Source organism: Mercurialis annua, linkage group LG8 (genome assembly GCF_937616625.2).
Source record: "Mercurialis annua linkage group LG8, ddMerAnnu1.2, whole genome shotgun sequence".
Lineage (NCBI taxonomy): Eukaryota > Viridiplantae > Streptophyta > Magnoliopsida > Malpighiales > Euphorbiaceae > Mercurialis > Mercurialis annua.
Genome location: NC_065577.1, coordinates 7,495,150 through 7,513,690, shown reverse-complemented (window position 1 = coordinate 7,513,690; position 18,541 = coordinate 7,495,150). Strand labels below are relative to the sequence as shown.

General features: G+C 29.2%; 1 protein-coding gene across 1 annotated transcript; it reads left to right on the top strand.

The window, feature by feature from the left end:
* Positions 1-13,394: 13,394 nt before the first annotated feature.
* LOC126659791 (single-stranded DNA-binding protein, mitochondrial) lies at positions 13,395-15,860 on the top strand. Its single transcript, XM_050353119.2, has 6 exons — positions 13,395-13,618; positions 13,880-14,061; positions 14,453-14,661; positions 14,759-14,859; positions 15,453-15,512; positions 15,664-15,860. The coding sequence occupies exons 1-6, from the start codon at positions 13,543-13,545 to the stop codon at positions 15,681-15,683; spliced, it is 648 nt and encodes a 215-aa protein (XP_050209076.1). The 5' UTR covers positions 13,395-13,542; the 3' UTR covers positions 15,684-15,860.
* Positions 15,861-18,541: the final 2,681 nt, after the last annotated feature.

Below are 18,541 nucleotides of genomic sequence, written 5' to 3'. Positions count from 1 at the left end.
ATATAAAACTTTTTTTAGTTAAACTCAGTCCACCATGTCAACCGTAAATTAAACTTATCACATAATGACACGTCATTAAAATGATGGCAATCTTATAATATTACTATTCAAATGTGTAAATAAGTAATAAACGAATTTATAAAATTGTCATCATTTTAATGATGTGTCATTATGTGATAGGCTAGTTTACTAATGACGTGATAGATTGAGTCTACCTAAATTTTTTCTTTATAGTAGATTCTAAATAACATATACTCCCTCCGTCCCACAAAGATAGGCCATTTAGACAAACACAAGATTTACGAAAAATATAGTTAAGTTTGTTCAAATTAATTTTTTTTATTGAACTTTCCAATTTTATCCTTGTATAATATTTAGATACATAAATAATATATTGATGGCTAATTTGTTTATTAGTGAGTTTTGTATTGGAATATGAAGTCATTAATTCATATGAGGATAAGTAGGCATATTTATTAGGGGTATATAAGACTTTGAGTTTTTAAGTTGTTTACCAAATTTAGAAGGTGGCCTATAATTTGGGACGCCAAAAATAGAAAGGTGGCCTATTTTTGTGGGACGGAGAGAGTATAACATTAGAAAAAATAAATTTAAAACCTCATTTTATTAAATAATCAAATCAAATTATAAATCAAAACCTAATTTTTATTGTATCAAAGATCTTAGGTTAACCAATTCAATTTTTAAGAAAATAGTATGAACAGAGGATAATCCACCCCCTAAGCTTGGCACGAAATATCAAAAAAGAGTCATTTGGAGGTTTTTGGATCACATTAATCCGCAACTTGTTTTCGGATCAAAAAAACCAAAGAAAGTGGAATATCACCCCCTCCCTCCATACTATGTCAAGCTAGAGCAATTTATCCTCCATTCCCACCGGAAACCACTCCATTCTACCGCCGACTGCCACACCCACCAGAAACCGCCGCCAAAAGTCTTATTTTCACCAGAATTTTTTCTAATGGAATTTGTTTCTCCGTTGAAAAGCAGACCCATTTAAGTATGATCTCGTCGGAGCAGGCCTGTCTGTGTCTGCTCTTCGTCGGAGCAGACTCATCTGGGTCTGCTTTCGTCGAAGCAGACCCAAATAAGTCTGCTAGGTTTTGAAAAAAAATTGGTGGGAACATTTTTTTCCGGTGGTGGGTGTCGGAGTTGATGGCTGTTTTCGGTGAATAGTCACTCGTAAATTTGTAATTTTTTTTTTGAAAATCTTCAAATATTAATTTAAAAATTAAAATAATATGAAGGATTATTTGAAATTTTTACTAACAATTTTACAGAGAGTGTGTTTCAAATATGGGTTAAGAGTGCGCGAAAATGAGGGAGAGACTGATTTAATGCAATTTGACATCAATTGCGTTCCGGGTCTGTTTGGCCCAAAAGACTATAAAATGATTTTTTTGATATTTCGTGTTAAGTTCAAGGCGTGAATTGATCATTTGCTTAAATATTATTTAGTAAACACCTCATCAATTTGATACTCTTGGTTTGTTTTAGGTCATTAAACGAAACCATAAATAAATATAATAAGTTGTTTTTTAGAGGAAAAATCAGAAGCTGTTTAGTGAGAAAGAGAAAGCAAACAGAAAAGTAAAATCATGGTTAAAGAAAGTGGAAAAAAACGAAATAGAGAAATAAACGAAGAATGCAAGGTAAATAATGGTTCAATTAGCCAAGTATCTCCATAATTAACTCTAATTACTGTCATACAATTGTTTTCAGGGTATTTGTGATGACATCTGACATCTTTGACGTTCCTTCAAATCAGCGATCTTCCGGTACATCTTCGACATTCCCTCAATAAAATTAACTAGAAATGTATCTTTATAAAAAAAAAAACCTATAGATTAATCAATTTTTATCAATTTTGTTTCCAATCTCGACTGTGAATATTTCTTAATTCGATATTTTTGTCTCAAATGGTAATAAAAAATAAAATTCTAACTAAATTGACAATTGTTTTAGTTTTATAGTAAAATTAAGACTTACTAACTTAAAATACACCTCTTTTAACTCTTAATCAATTTTTTTCCGATGTTATAAAATTGTAAATTATGTTCAAATTTTAAATTTCAGTTGCACCCTCAAACATCAAATTAACCTCTTTTTAACTTGAAAAAATTAAATAAATATTTTATATTTTAATATATATTTGAAATAGCGTCCGATGTTATAATTAGAACAAAATATCTTCTTTTCCATAGATTCAAACATTAATAATAATTTTTTTATTTAATATAAATAAATATTATAGTATAAAAAAACAAACAAGTAGTCTTCCTCAACACAAAGTTCTCGTCTTCCATGGAGAAAGACGGCTTTTGGTTCGTCTTTCTCGAGGCGAACAGCCCCGGAGTGACACGGAAAATTGGAAGGTCGGAGGGAGGTAGCGGGGTCGGAACGGTTTTTATTCATAAATTAAAATTCAGTTTCTTGTAGCCACCTAAAAAGTATTTGACCCAGGCCATATGCTACTTATGTAAATCAAGAAAGAAAAAGACAGAAATATTAATTTGTAACATTATTGAACAATAAAAACTTAGAAACAGAGTCTTAATTTACTGCATAAGCCACAGTAATTAAGTAAATTAAGCAGCAGAATAGATCAAAACGTTCTTGAGTTGATGAAGAAAATCTTGATTAACAGAAGAAAAAACATCAACCAGCTGACAGTAAAGATCATGCTTACTAATACGTCCCTGTTTATACAAATTCCAGCCATGAATAAAATCTTTATACTCATCTTCACTCTCTAAACGCTCCTTAACATGGTTTATAAATTTGGTTTCTTGATCTTCCGACTTAATTATCTCCATAATTTGATCTTCTGTTTCTTGAATTTAAATTTTAGGGTTTTGGAAAATTGAATACGGTAAGGACTAATTAAGGATGTATATATAATGTGGAGATTGTGAGAATCTTATATATTTATATTAAATTTAGATGGAAACAATAGAAAATAGGAAGGGAAATAGAATTATAGTTTAGGAAAAAGAATATTTGAACCGACCTTGCCTTGGTGATGTAATGTTAACTAATTTTCAGCTTTGGAATTGTCAATATATGGTTTTTTTTGAATGGATATATGGTTTGTTTAGATTAGAAATTATATGTCTTTTTTACACAAAATAATACATTTTTAAATAAATAATGTTAGTATAATATTTTTAAAATTAAAAATCAAATATTTTGATGATATTGTAACAAATATGTCTAACTTCTGTCAAGAAAGAATACATTGCTTATGACTTACTACATACTAATTAAGATTAAAATAATTTTCAATTTTTTTATCTCCACAATTTTATTAGTTTGATATTTAAATTATATGTTAAAGACTTTTGAGATTTGATCAATTTTTTGAAAATAAATTAAATAAAGTAAAAAAACTCTTGAAAAAGAACTCTACAATCTATCTATATGAGAGATTCTTAGGTAGACTTCTACCACATCATTTGTGAACTAATCTATTATTATGATACGTCATTAAAATAACTAGCTTTAGCCCGTGCGTTGCACGTATTTATTTTAATTTTATTTGAATATTATAAATTTATTATCTGTTATAGTTATTTTTATATTCTAGCCATAAAAGACAATAAAAATAAAAATAAATATATAATTAAAAAAGGCTTAATGGCGTAAAAAATCATAAACTTTAGCGTGTTTTGCAAATTTAACATAAACTTTTAATTTTGGCAAATTAATACACAAATTTTTGATTTTTTGCAATTTTAGCACCGATCAATTTTCTTTCAAAAAAAAGAGAAAAATGCTGATGTGGATGCCGGAATAGTGGTTATTCCGGTGTACACATCAGCATTTTTTTCACAAAAAATTGATCGGTGCTAAAATTGCCAAAAATCATAAGTTTGTGTATTAATTTGCCAAAATTAAAAGTTTATGTTAAATTTGCAAAACACGCTAAAATTTGTGATTTTTTACGCAATTAAACCTTAAAAAATAGATATTAATTTTATAATATTAAAATATCTTTATTTTCATTTATATAATATAATATAATATAATATAAGTGTGTGTGTGTGTGTGTAAGCAAGAATGTTACCTTTTCGTAATTATTTGTTTCTAGTTTACTATTAATTAATCTTAATGTATATTGTTAAATATTTTTCCGTAAAAAAACTAAAATAATAATTGATTCTTTTAAAATTATTTATCTTATATTTTATTAATTCTCACACATGTAATATACATTAGTTAAGATATAAAAAATAATAATATAAGTAACTCGTGAGCATCACAATTTGTATTTTCTTATATATAGTGGATATAGTTTATAAATCTCTTTTTCTTAAAAAAAAAATAGTTTATAAATCTCAGTTTTCTAGACTCATACTCATTTATGACTTTCTAACTCTAACACATGATTTCCATTTTAATACAGTTCCGTAAATTTTAAATCTGTCATTTTATTTAAGTACTCTCTCCGTCTCATTTTATTTGTCTTATTTCAGTTTTTACACATATTAAAAAAAATTAATACATTTTTTAAAAACTTTTCATTTCATTATATTTCTTGATTACAGAATTATGATTTAAAATTATATATTAAAAAAATAAATATACTCAATACACTAAACATAGCATTTAATACTTTTAAAAAATCATTTTTCTATGATAAAATAACTCTTGTATTGAAAATATAAAACAGTCAAATACACTATCACTGTACAATGTATACACATTAATAAATAAATTCTATCCATTAATATTAAAGGTGAAAGATAAAAGTATTTATCCATAATAAAATTGCGACAATCATTTTGAGACATCCAAATATAGAAAATAGAACAAAAATAATAGGACAGAGAGAGTCTATACATATTTTACTCTATTTATGCTTAATATACTGTAGTTTGTTTTTTACATAATAAGCAACTCAAGTAATAATTTATGTCTATTTTTTAGACATAAATTTTCTTTTAAATTTCTTAAATTTAATTTTAAAAATACTTTTTTAATAAATAGGATATTTTTTTAATTGAATCGCCTTTCATTTTGGCAAAAATGACAAATAGAATATTAGTTACCGAAAAGAATAATTCTCTAATAGACTTGGTCAATAAAAACAATCAATTCATTAACATATGTGAATCAAAAGACTGAAATTTATTATTGGTGGTGCGAACTGTGAAATCGAACGGTCACAATGATTTTTTTTTTTTTAATTTACTGCAAACCTAATCGGTTAAGTAATATTACATTAGATAAAAATAACATTAACTCTCACATAGGTATCAATTAAATAAAAAAATATAGTAGTTGTTTATAGAGTTTATTTTAAAAGGTATATTAAAAAAATGATAATCTCATATGTGACGTTCTTAATTATTACATAAAAAATTAGTTGTTTTTTTTTTGAATGAAAAAATTAGTTGTTTCTAAATATGAGTTAGCACAAGACAAAATATTTTAAATTAAAATTTACTATTAATAAATAAATTATTGTCATATTCAAATATTTCCTATCTAAATTTTACTTGTCTATTGAATTGTAGACACTTACATTTTTAGAGATTACCCCACTAATAAAGAAATAGAACAAAATATTAAAAATTTATAAAAATGTAATGAACAGATAAACGAATAAAAAAGATAATCATTTTTAAAAAATATTTTATCAATGTAAATATAAAAATAATTCTAATAAAGAGTTTTTTTTAGTATTTGATACAATCTAGTGTTACTTTGCGAAATATATGTTAGCTATTCAGGTTCTTTATAAAACTGAAAATAAGAAACTTAAGAAAATGACATTTGTATCAAATTAGATGTTTTATCATTGCAAATTAATAACATAAAACTCTAAAAGTTTTATTGATCAATTATACAATATTAAAAAAATTAGCCAACAACAATTTATTTATTAATTGTAATTTATTATTAGCTAATATTTTATAATTATTAGTTCAATTTAAACAACAAATCATGAAAATAAAAATAAAAATTGTTTATAAAAAGTTAATTAATTATTTCAAACTTGTGTTTGAAAATGAATTATTTTATAAAATATAGTAATAAATGTAGATCAAATTAAGAATAGAATAATATCCGACAAATACATTAGAAACACAACAAATCATAAGCCATACAATTATTTTTTTCCCATCAATAGAAATTTAGTTAACACTTTTATTTCTCTCCTTTTTATTGTTTTGCAGCAATATATTCTTCTCCTTTCTCATCGGCTTTTTTCTTTATAGAATCTTTTGCCCTTTTCTGCAAAATATCTCGTAAATTATATAGTTCGGTACAACTAAATTTTGTAATTGCAATTACTATTCCCTAACATACTTATTAGGAAAAATAATTATAATTTCGGTGGAACAAAAATATAAATAATACCTTGATAGATATGGCAATAAAGACCACATCATTATGTTATCATCATATTAACCTATATCTCTCTTGCTGAATTCCTATGAAGGATTAAGAAGCTTGTGTCATTCTTCTTGTCATTTCTTTGCCTCTTTTTTCTAATTGTTCAAAACAATATCTCCACATTGCAATTCTAAAAGTACATTTATAAAATGAAAAGAATTAGTGAGAGTGATAAGGAAAGATTAGTATTCTTATATACATTAGCATTTATTAGAGATATGTAACTCCAAATTAAATTATTAACAATTAACAATTTTAAAATACTTGTATTATTGAAATCGTAATGTGAAAGAAAACGTTACCTTTTCTATTTACATTAGCATTAATTGGAGATATGAGAATTAGTTAAGTTTTAATTATACATGACTGTTTTTTTATTTTATTTTAAAAAATTACACATGAGTGAATCTATTAGTGTAATAAGTTTAATAGTCTTTTAAACATTTCAAATAAATTTATAACGTGAGTTTATAGTAATAAGAAAAGAAAACAAATGTGAGAGTTATTATATAGCAATTGATAAGGAAAGAGTGATTTTATACTTATATATATAACATATCCTTAAATAATTAAAGAAAATAATAATTATAATATTGACATTGTTTTTTAAATATAAATTACATACACATTCAAATTAGTATGTGTGTGTGTGAAATAATTGAATGTACTACTAATTGTTAAAGAAAAGGAAAAATAAGAAATTATATTCATAAAAAAGTAAACATTATAGTAATTTGTTTCCCGATGAATTAAACATTATAATTTGCTAAAGCAAACGTTTCAGTATTCCATTGATTTGTTGCTTTAATGTTTAGATTATAAGATTATAATGTTCTTTTAGTTTTATAGTAACGTAGTTTACTCTCTAAATAACAGATATTAGAATATAAAGCAAAAGTTGATTGCAATTTAAGTGTTTTCAATTCATGTAATAATCATAAAAAAAAAATCCTTCTTAAGGTGTTTAACAGAAAAGTTAAATTAGTAAATTAATGAAAACTAAATTGAATGTAATCAATCAATATATTAAATACACCAATGAGAATGTGGCAAATGTCAACTTTTTAAACCATTGGAGAAAATATTCTGCTTTATATATATATAGTAGATGGCATTATCATAATTTTGTTTATTATCTATTTACACTTTTAAATAGTAATATTACAATATTGGTTACTATTTTAATGACGTGTCATAATGTGATAGGTTTAGTCTATGGATGACGTGGTGGACTGAATCTACCTAAAAATTTCTCTATCTATATATTTTGAGACATGCAGTTAAATTAAATTTTTAAAATAAAAATAAAATGAAAATATTAAATTAAAATATATTTATAAAACTAGAATTTTGAATAGATTTGTAAATTTTTTAGTATCAAGAAACCTGATTAAAACATATAACATTAAAAATATAAAATATAAAATATTTGATCCATCAATTATTCCATATATATATATATATATATATATATATATATATGTCTGGGAGCTTTGGCCTGGTTGGCAAAGCTCCTAAGACATCCTTCTGAGGTCCTGGGTTCGACCCAGGCCTCAGCAGCCAGTGGGCTGATTTAAAAGGAATTGTATATAATCACAATTAATTCCCGCTAACCCCCGCTAACAAGTAGAATAGGTCTATCTTTGGCAAAAAAAAAATATATATATATATATTTACTCTAATTGCTATCTGACAATTAAAATATTTAGAATACTTGGAATATATTTTATACCTTGGAAGTAGGTCAGGCTACGTCTTCTATGAATTATTATGCTGAATGTGTCTCATTTTGTATGGTTTGTTGCACGGCGATGCTTTTTATAATGGAAATTCGATTGTTCTGTTTCATGTTGTCTTTATTAACAATAATGTCATACTTTATTTTATAGATTTAACAGCAACATAAATCTAATATTTGCAGGTTATTGTAATTTAAATTTAGACTTTTAATTTTAATAATAATATTTTTATTTTATTATTTTTTTGTAATTTTAACTATTTTTTTCTAATTAAAATTATTTATTTTAAATTTTAGTCAAATTTATAAATTAACTCTGAAATTAGCGAAACTCATTTTTTAAAATTTTAAAAAAACTTCGAGTATTTTAAAAAATCAAAAATAACATTAAAATGTAATTTTTAATTTTTTATATTTTTTATGGTTGAAGTAAAAATAATGAATTTAAAAATAAAATAAAAATTAATTGTAAATCAATATACAAACTTTACTCTAATTTGCAATTACAACATGAACTTTAAAACTTAACAATTATCATATTAACTTTTATTTTTTGGAAATTAATACGTCGAACTATAAAAACACGACTTAAGTAGCAATTTGCCCCCTCAACTTGTAAGCAATGGGCAATTAACACATAAATTAACTTTGTGGGCGGTCATAAACTTGCATATTATGGCCAATTAGCCTCATTTTGGCAACTTACCCCCCAAACTTGCAATTTATTTGTCCCTCAATTGGCAATTTGCCCCATCAAATTTTAAGCTAATTTTTCAAAATGGGGCTAATTGCCCATAATCAACAAGTTCATGACTAATTTGTCCACAAAGTTAATTTATATGTTAATTGCTCATTGCTTACAAGTTGAGGGGGCAAATTGCTACTTAAATCATAAAAACACTAACATGAACATTGTAATATACAACCGTGTGTTGTTGCATGATTGGCTGGTGTATCAATTTGTCAAAAAAATAAAAGTTAATGTGGTAATTGCGAAGTTTCAAAGTTTTTGTTATAATTGCAAATTAGGTAAAATTTGTGTACTAATATACAATCAACCCTAAAAATCATTGTGCAAACAATTACAAAATAGATTTTTAATGTTTTGTTTTTGTATTTTATAGCTCTTTTTTGATTTTCAGCTATTTTTTACATAAATGGCTGCCGAAATTTTCCTATCTTACAAGCTACATCACCTATCATAATGCCGTGTTGGAAATATGTTGGTGTATTAAATTCCAACGATTTAAAATATTGTCAATAATTATACTATATAACCTAAATTCGGCTTTCAACCATTTTTTAATTGTTATATAAAAATAATTACTAGATAAACAAAGTATAATTATAATAATAGAATATAATTAATAGTGATATCAAATTACAAAACCAAATTAATCGGGCCCATATGCTCTTTTAATTCGATCTTTTTCAAAATTAAATTAAAATGTTTCATCATTAAGATCAATAAAAAATAAAAAATAATCATTTACAAACTATTTATATATTAAAAACATAATTCAAAAACAAAATTGAATAAATAAATAAATGAAAACTATTTTTAGTTGACTTAATTATTTTTAAAGTACCGTATGACTTTGGAAGTAGTGTTTAAGTGCAAAGAGAATATTGAATTTAGTAATTTTATCTTTTTATATTTGGATGACATCTTAAATCATGCGTGGTAATTTATATAGTTAAACTTGAGACTTCTTTATTATGCAAACTCAGAAGTAAGAGTGATGTTTCAGAGTGATTTGAATTATGTTTGAACGAAGGATCATTTTACCCCCCGAACTTGGCGCAAAGTATCAAAAACGTCCAAATTAGCAAAACCGGATCACTTTTACCCCGAACTTGGCAAAACCGGTTCAAAAACTCCCCCAATGCTGATGTGGCACTAAATTGGAGAGTGAGATTCCAAAATACCAATTAATCATAATTAACTCCTAATTAATCCAGGGGCCTTTTTGAACTTTTTTCAGAAAAAAAAAATCAATTTTTTTTTAAATTTCCGGCGAGGAAGAGCTCCTCGCCGGAGAAGAAGAGCTGCTGCTCCTGAGGAGCAGCAGCTCCGTCTGTTCTTTGAAGAACAGACCGCCGGAGTCTGTTCTTCAAAGAACAGACGCGGTCTGTTCTTCAAAGAACAGACCGCCGAAGTCTGTTCTTAAGAACAGACGTCCGAAGTCTGTTCTTAAGAACAGACGTGGTCTGTTCTTCGAAGAACAGACGCCGGTGTCTATTCTTCAGAACAGACGCCGGTGTCTGTTCTTCAGAACAGACCTGGATCTGTTCTTCCTCAAGAACAGATCCATGGGGTCTGTTCTTGAGGAAGAAGAACAGACCCCGGGTCTGTTTTTTTTTTCAAAAAAAAATTAATTTATTTTTGTTAAAAATATTAATTTGAGGGTTAATTTGTTGTATGTAATGAAATTTGTGGGTTAATTTGTGATATAAAGTTTTAAATTAAAGGGATTAATTTTTATTTTTTTTAATTATTAGGTATTAATTTAAAATGTTTAAAAACAATAAGGACCATTTTAAACTTTTTTTTTATCAAAAACCACCTTAGAAAACCGAAACCACCATCAAAACCGGAGAGTGTATCTCACTCTCTTTGGTGAGAGTGGGGAGGGGGGGGGGGGGGTTTGTACAATTTTTTACAAGTTCAGGGTAAAAGTGATCCCGTTTTGTTAATTTCGACGTTTTTGATACTTTGTGCCAAGTTCAGGGGGTAAAGTGATCCTTTGTTCAATTATGTTTTCAGCTTATAAAAGTTGACTAGCTTGCATGAATCCTTGTGGAACTGCACATCATACTAGCTGCATATGATTTAAAATTTAATATATTTTAATTGACACGGAATTACAAGTATATAATATCACGTATAAATAATAAAGTGATGAAAAAATATTGATTCCACATAAATAAAATTTAATATCGAAACAGTTAACTAAACTATTACTATTTGATCTCGGTTTTTACTTCCAGAGCCAAACCGAATCCGGAAATTAATGCTTCGTATTCCACCACATTATTGTTAGCACCAATTTTTATGTGTACACCATGCATATTCTATTTTTATCTTTCCGGTTTCGACTCCTTTTTGTTTTTCTGCGGAAAACTTCCTTTTCTTTTGCTTGACTGTAGTTGCGCTTTTGTACACGTTGAGCTCATGGGTGATGATATGCGGATCAATTGCCAGTTTTTCCGACGCCTTTGATGCACTGTCTTTGTATTCCTTTTTAGGATGTCGATGATTTTTTCTTTGATTTCATGGGCTATTTTGGCTCCTAGATCCACTTTTTTCTCTTCATTTAACTCCAGTTTCAGCATTCTCCTTTTAGGCTCATAAGTGTCATGGTTCGGTATCTCCTCGATTGGGAAGGTTTCAAACTATTCGGCTAGCAACTTCTCATAGCATTGTTGGACGATTTTTTTGATTTCCTCGTATAGTGATGATTTCTTTGCTTGTTGATATTTTCACTGTGAGCGCTTTTACGCTGGCCACTGTCGCCGAATTGTGGAGAAAAGGTCTCCCCATAATAGCGTTATAAGGAAGGTCAACATCCACGATGTTGAACAATGTTGTTAGTTTTTGATCGTTTTCTCTTTTTCAAATTTTCACCATCAGGGATATTTAGTGGGAAGATGCATAGTCTACCGAATCTCGTCAGCGGGATCTTGACCTTATTTAATTTTGTGAATTTTCTTTCTAGGCATTCATAGGCCTCTTTTGTCATCAGGTTTATTGCACTTCATTCGTCAACTAAAATACATTCCATATTTCAATTATCCATGACCATTGTTACCACTAATGCATTATTATGCGGGCTCTTGGTGCCTTCAAAATCTTCCGTGCTAAAGGTCACCGCTTGTAATGTTAGCATTTTAACTTCCCCCGTCTTTTGTTTCTTTATGCTGGTGAAATTTGCTTGTTGTCATGTTGATCGTTTGTATTTGGTTCAAGGCAAGGTGTCCAGTTTCTACCAGAGATTGGGTTGCAGGGTCAGTTTCATCAAAAATCATCATGATTAATAAATTTGTTTAGTTTGCAGAAAAAGATCCTTCACTTGAAGTTTTAAGTTTTTTCCACAGACGACGTCAATTGATGGATTGTTAATTCCACTCAATGGTCGTGGCCTGCAAAACAAGATAGATGGTTAACCAGATGGTGGTTATCCGATTAACTCTCTGATGTTTAAATCAATTTAGACTTGAAGCAGGAGTAATTGTATTAAACCTGTGTGTTTAGGCATAGCTCAACTCCTTTAGGAAGTATAATCGAAGTAGAAAAGAGATTCCTACTTCTTAGCGTGATCTTCTCTCTTTCCTTATTTAAGGAAGAGTCCTAAATAGGAATATTTTCCTATTTTGGTATTTACTCACGTTTAGGAGAGTATCTTTGATAGATCTGAAAGATCTTATCTTCCATATTTTTTTCATGATTATTCCATTATAGTTGACTATAGATTTGATCTATTAACAAGATTATATACTTAGAAATTGGTCTTTTGAGCTCTGGCCAACTCCTTGAGGATCCACTCAATGTCTTATTTGGACGAATTCCATATAAACATGCTTTTAGGCAAGTGAATCTCTTACGATTCAGCATTGCCAATACGATCACTAGCAGTGTTTTAAAAACCGGATCGGCCGGTCGGACCGGTTGAACCGGTCAGTGGTCCGGTCTAAAAAGATAAAAATTGGATCTTTTGGTTGGACCGAGTTAAACCGGATTGAACCGGTAAAAACTGGTTGTTGAACCGGATTGAACCGGTGAACCATAATTTTTTTAAATTTATCTAACCGGTTGAATCGGTCATTAAACCGGCTAAACCGGTTGAACCGGAAACCGGTGGCCTCACCGGTTCGGCCACTTGTTCGGTTTTTAAAACTCTGATCACTAGTTATGTCAGAGCAAGTCCTGAGGTAGGTTTCATCGGGCGAACCTTCACAGGACTCGGTCCATCATTATAGTCTTGATAAAACGTGTTTCCATCGAGTTAAAATATATTATTTTGTTTAATTTATTACAGGTTTGCATATATTAATTCTGTCTCGTGTTTGTTGGTGAATAAAAAATTGTGATTCTGCAATGACCGGAGCCGCACCGTAAAATTAAAATTATTTAAACGTTTTACCGTGACTCGCCTAATTTCCTCAAGATAAAACTGAGGCCCGTAGCCCATTGCGAGTTCTAAGCTTTATTTGCTTCTTTTTGTACTTGGGCTTTGGTCTTTGGTGAGCACTCCATTGATTTCTTTGTTTTTCTTCCATTTCGCCTGTATTCTTTCTTCTTGTTTGCTTCAATTTTCTCTTGCGCGCGCTCGCGTACTCATTTCCCCTGTTTAAACACAGCCCAGAGATTCAACAACTTAATGAGTTCAATTGCTGTCAAACTCGCCAAGTTCTTGAGACTCTCTTCTTCCTCTACACCAGCTACATATTATCCAGGTAATCTTCCTCTCCCCTTCTACTGTATAATTATCTAAATGTGGGCATGCTTTGTTGTTAGTGTATGAACTGAATTATAGTTAACTTACATGTACTACGTAATGGGTTTTGTATTTAGACCAACTCATGCTTCTCCTGCAAATGTTCTATTACTTTTTCTTTTGTGAGGCATTTTGTCAAGCAGTTGGTGAACATGGTGAATTTTTTTTCTTTTTGAGCTGTTTTGTTTTTAATTTTGTTGGGTGTGTTATGTGATTGTAGTGGCGGGTTTGCAGAGAAGCTTTAGGTCATTGTATTCAACTGGGTCGGTTAACGGAGAGAATGATGGCGGAGATGATAATGTACTAGATGAAGAGTTTGATGATTTTCTTGGTGAAAAACCCGATTTACGACTTCAAAGTGTTGATCCTAGGAAAGGTTGGGGATATCGCGGCGTCCACAGGGTATTATGTTGATTTGAATCTTTATTGTTTGATTGAATGAGGTTTTCAATGTTGTTGATTAAAAAAAAGAGTTTGGAAAGTCGAAAATGCAAGAATTTTATTCAATTTATTTAGACTTTAGTCATTCTTTTGTTTGGAAAGTTCACAGTTTGATGGAATTCAATTCTTTCACCTTTAAAAATACAAGAGAATTTGAAAGAAATGAAATTTTTTCGGGAAACAACATGACTTTGCAAGAATTCAATTTAGTTGAACTACTGCTCCTGATTTCCATTTTACATAACTGATAAATATGACTCAGGAAACTTTCTTGTAGAAAATGGAATTGCGTAACTTATTCTATTGTCTCTCTCTGTTGTTGTCGAATTCAACTTGTAGTGATTTTATGTAGGCGATCATCTGTGGAAAAGTTGGCCAAGCTCCTGTACAGAAAATTTTGAGGAATGGCAGAACTGTAACTATTTTCACTGTTGGAACGGGGGGCATGTTTGACCAAAGAATTGTGGGAGCAAAAGATTTGCCAAAACCTGCTCAATGGCATCGAGTTGCTGTACATAATGAGACACTTGGAGCTTATGCTGTTCAACAACTTGCCAAAGAGTATTTCCATCTCTTAATTTAACAAAATTTGATTCTTTTAAAGGGAAATGAAACGAAAGAAAAATTGATTTTCTTTTTGTCTTATGAATTTGTGCAGCTCTTCTGTTTATGTTGAGGGCGATATTGAAACTAGAGTTTACAATGATAGTATAAGCGGCGAAGTTAAAAATATTCCAGAAATATGCATTCGTCGTGATGGTATGTTTCCTTGTGTACCTTGCCTATCTTCACTTTCTTCAGAGCTGAGAACTTCTACTTGTGGTGTATATATGTGTGTTTTTAAGGTTCAAGATATGGTTAATTAAGATTTGATGCTGCTCTGATAGTTTTTGTTTCTTTCTTTTAATTGACTTGATCTAATCACCATTTTTTTTCCTTCTATATTATAAACGACTTGAAAAAGTGTATGATATAACCAATATGTAGTCTGACTGCATTTCCCAATTTTAGTCATTCTGGTGCAAAATAATTCATAGTTACGCTAGCTTACTCAATGAATCAAAATTGTGAATTTTTTTGCTCGAGTTCATGTAGTTATTAACTTATTTTTTTGTGCTGCTGCTTCTGTATCTGTTTTGGGCCATGCGTTGGCGATGGCGACTTGGAAATGGCTTTTACTTGTCATGAGTGATCATTTGAATAGCTTAGTAGACAGTTTTCAATTGAAAATAGCCCTAAAAATATCATGGGGATGGTAGAAAGGCTGAAAGAGAATATAGATGAGTATTGATATGTTGCATGGTGGAATTCCAGATCCTAACTGTTCTTTCCCTGTCGTTTACTTCTTCTAGGGAAGATTCGCCTTGTAACAAGCGGGAAAAAAGTCGCTGATATTTCATTTGATGATCTCCGTAAGTCTTTTTGATAGTAGTACTATTGAATAAATCCATATGCATTCTAGTTGCCCTATGATTTCTTGTCCAATTTGATCCCACTGCCTTTAACATTTGAGCTGGAATTCACTTTCCTGAATCTCTTACACGGGACTATCTTGTATTGCAGGAGAGGGGTTATTTAGCTGAAAGTAGGGGTTAATTTTCGGAAAGCAAGACCGCCTAAAGTCTTTATTAGCTGCAACATGGATCAAAAGTTGAATCTAATTAATGAACTGAGTTGGCTCGGAAAATCTCTCCTTCGGCTAGTTCTTTCGTCTTGTACAAGGAATGATGTTGTTCAAGCTAGTGTGACAAATTGGTTAATTTGTTTATTTATCATTCGCCCTATTTTCTATTCTCTCTATGCGTGTGATTGTCAGTAGCGTAAGTATGCTTTCTTTTTTCTCTTGGATTGTTTCATGTTAGGCACCATAATCAAGTAGTCTTATACTCTGTTCATACAAAGACTATTATCATGCAGAAGTATTTACTCAACAGGGAGTCATGCCCGGATGAGGTCCTAGGAAGATCTTGAGGAAAATATGGAGGTGGCATATCCCTTGCCCTAAATTTTTTCTTCCTCTCTAAATGCCTTGGCCATTTCATCCAACTCTTCATCAATTTCATCCATTGGTGGAATTTGTTTCTTCATTACTCTATATTTTCTCTTCTCCTCTTTTGACCGCCTAGAACTTTCCCTTATGATAACTTGCTCACCTAATGGTTGAATATATAGTTTGACCCCTCAACTTGCACCTTTTTACCCATCTAACCTCTAAATTTAACGTTTGACCTATCGAACCTTTGAACTTGTTAAATAATCCTTCTTAACCCCTGAAAACGGAGATTAAATCTCAAACGCACTGACTTGGCGAAAAATCTTTGACTGAGTTGACAGCTCGTTTGCCACATCACCAAATATATAAGATTTAATATATTATTTGACCCTTAAACTTGTACGGATTAATCTATCTGATCTCTAAACTTTTTGTTTAACCCATCATACCTTTAAACTTGTTAAATTATTTTTCTAACCTTTAAACTTGAGAGTTTTAAATTTATTTTAATTAACATTTCATTTTTAATATATATTTAGTTTAATTAACAATTAATAATAAAATATTTTAAATAAAATATTGCTTTTCCATGCTTTATATACCATTTGTTAAATGATACTGTTTATTTTGTATATCTTATCAATTATAATAAAATTTCAATGAAAAATAGTTATACTTTATTTAATTATTATTTTCATTCCATTTCATTTTAATTTATTTTAATCTACAATACAGCGGACGGGATGAGATCGGAACAAACAGATTACAGGCAGTTCAAATAGCCAGGAAAACTATTATAATTTATTGTTAAATATAGTTTTCATATAAAAGAAAAATAAATTTAAAATGAACATATTATAAACATAAATAAACTATGATAATCATAAAATTAATATTTAATAAACTCAAAATAAATATTATATAAGAAAATAATATTAAAAATTAACAAAAAATAAAATAAACTAAAAATAAATATTATATAAGAAAATATTTTAAATATTTCATTAGTTTATTTATGTTTATATGATTATTAATTAAATTAAATATATATTAAAACTGAAATATAAATCAAAATAAACTTATATTTTTCAAGTTTAGGGATTAAGAAGGATAATTTAACAAGTTTAGAGGTCTAATGGGTTAAACAAAAAGTTCAGGGGTCAGATAGGTAAAAGAATACAAGTTCAGAGGTCAGATAGGTAAAAGGATACAAGTTCAGAGGTCAAACGATGTATTAAGCCATTTTATTTTGTCCACCGAAGCTTTAATTTTTTGCCATGGCGCGCTAGTTTTTGTTTGAACACAAACGCCAAAGCCATGTGGATGAAGAGAGTTTAAATGTGTATAAAATTATCAAATTCAGAGATAAAAAGAGATTACTTAATAAGTTCAGAGGTTCGATAGGTTAAATATTAAATTTAGAGGTTAGATGGATAAAAAAATACAAATTCAGAGATCAAATTATATATTAAGCCTTCACCCGATAGATACTTAGTTCCCATTTTCCTCAAAGATTTTTCTCTCAAGAAATAGTCTTTGTTAAGTCTTGGGGAGTTCCACTTAAACGCTTGAAAAACGCTCAAGACAGAAAAGAACCGTTTAATCAGAAGAGTCGTTCCAAACAAAAAAGAATGACTCAAAAATTCATTCTAGATAAAAGGAATGACCCAAAAAGTCATTCCAAACGCAAGGAATGGTCCAAAAAATCTTTCTCAACATAATAAATGATGCAGAAGAGTCGTTCTAAAATTGTTTTAACATTGATACTAATTGTTGAAGTTATGTAACCAATTTTTATGACTGCTTCGTGCCGGATTGCTATGCACAGCGGAATCAAGATCATTTAGTAGATATTTCATTATGAATTTAATTAAAAAAATAAAAATGTAGCAAAATAAATAAATAATACAAGAGCTTACGTGGTTTGACATTAAAGCGTACATTCACGAGCGAAAGAATCGAGCCTTCTACTAATCATTAAAAGGAGTATAAAATTGGTGGAAAATCACCAAATAGAAAGCCTCTCTAGTAAATGCCCTTAGAAAAAAAGCCCACAACAGTGTTTAACTCTCTAGGAAAAATAACTCACCAGGATTAAGATTAACTTATATTTCTCACATCACACACCTCTTTTTTCCATTTTTTCACATCAATATTAGATCTACATTGTGTATTCGGTTTGTGTGGTACAATTCTTAAAGATGAACAAGGTAGAGTATTTATAATGAGCAAATAATCCAAATGATGTTATGAGGATTAATCCTAATTGGATTATACTTATTAATTAGCCAATAAAAACAAAGTTATCCTTCACCCGAATAGAGTCCTAATACAATTAGAATTCTAAGCATTATTCCAACAATCTCCATTTTACTTGAATTCTCCAATAAACTGTGATTACTGTTGTTATCCACCTTTTCCATTTAAAGTTTAAACTAAACATATTTC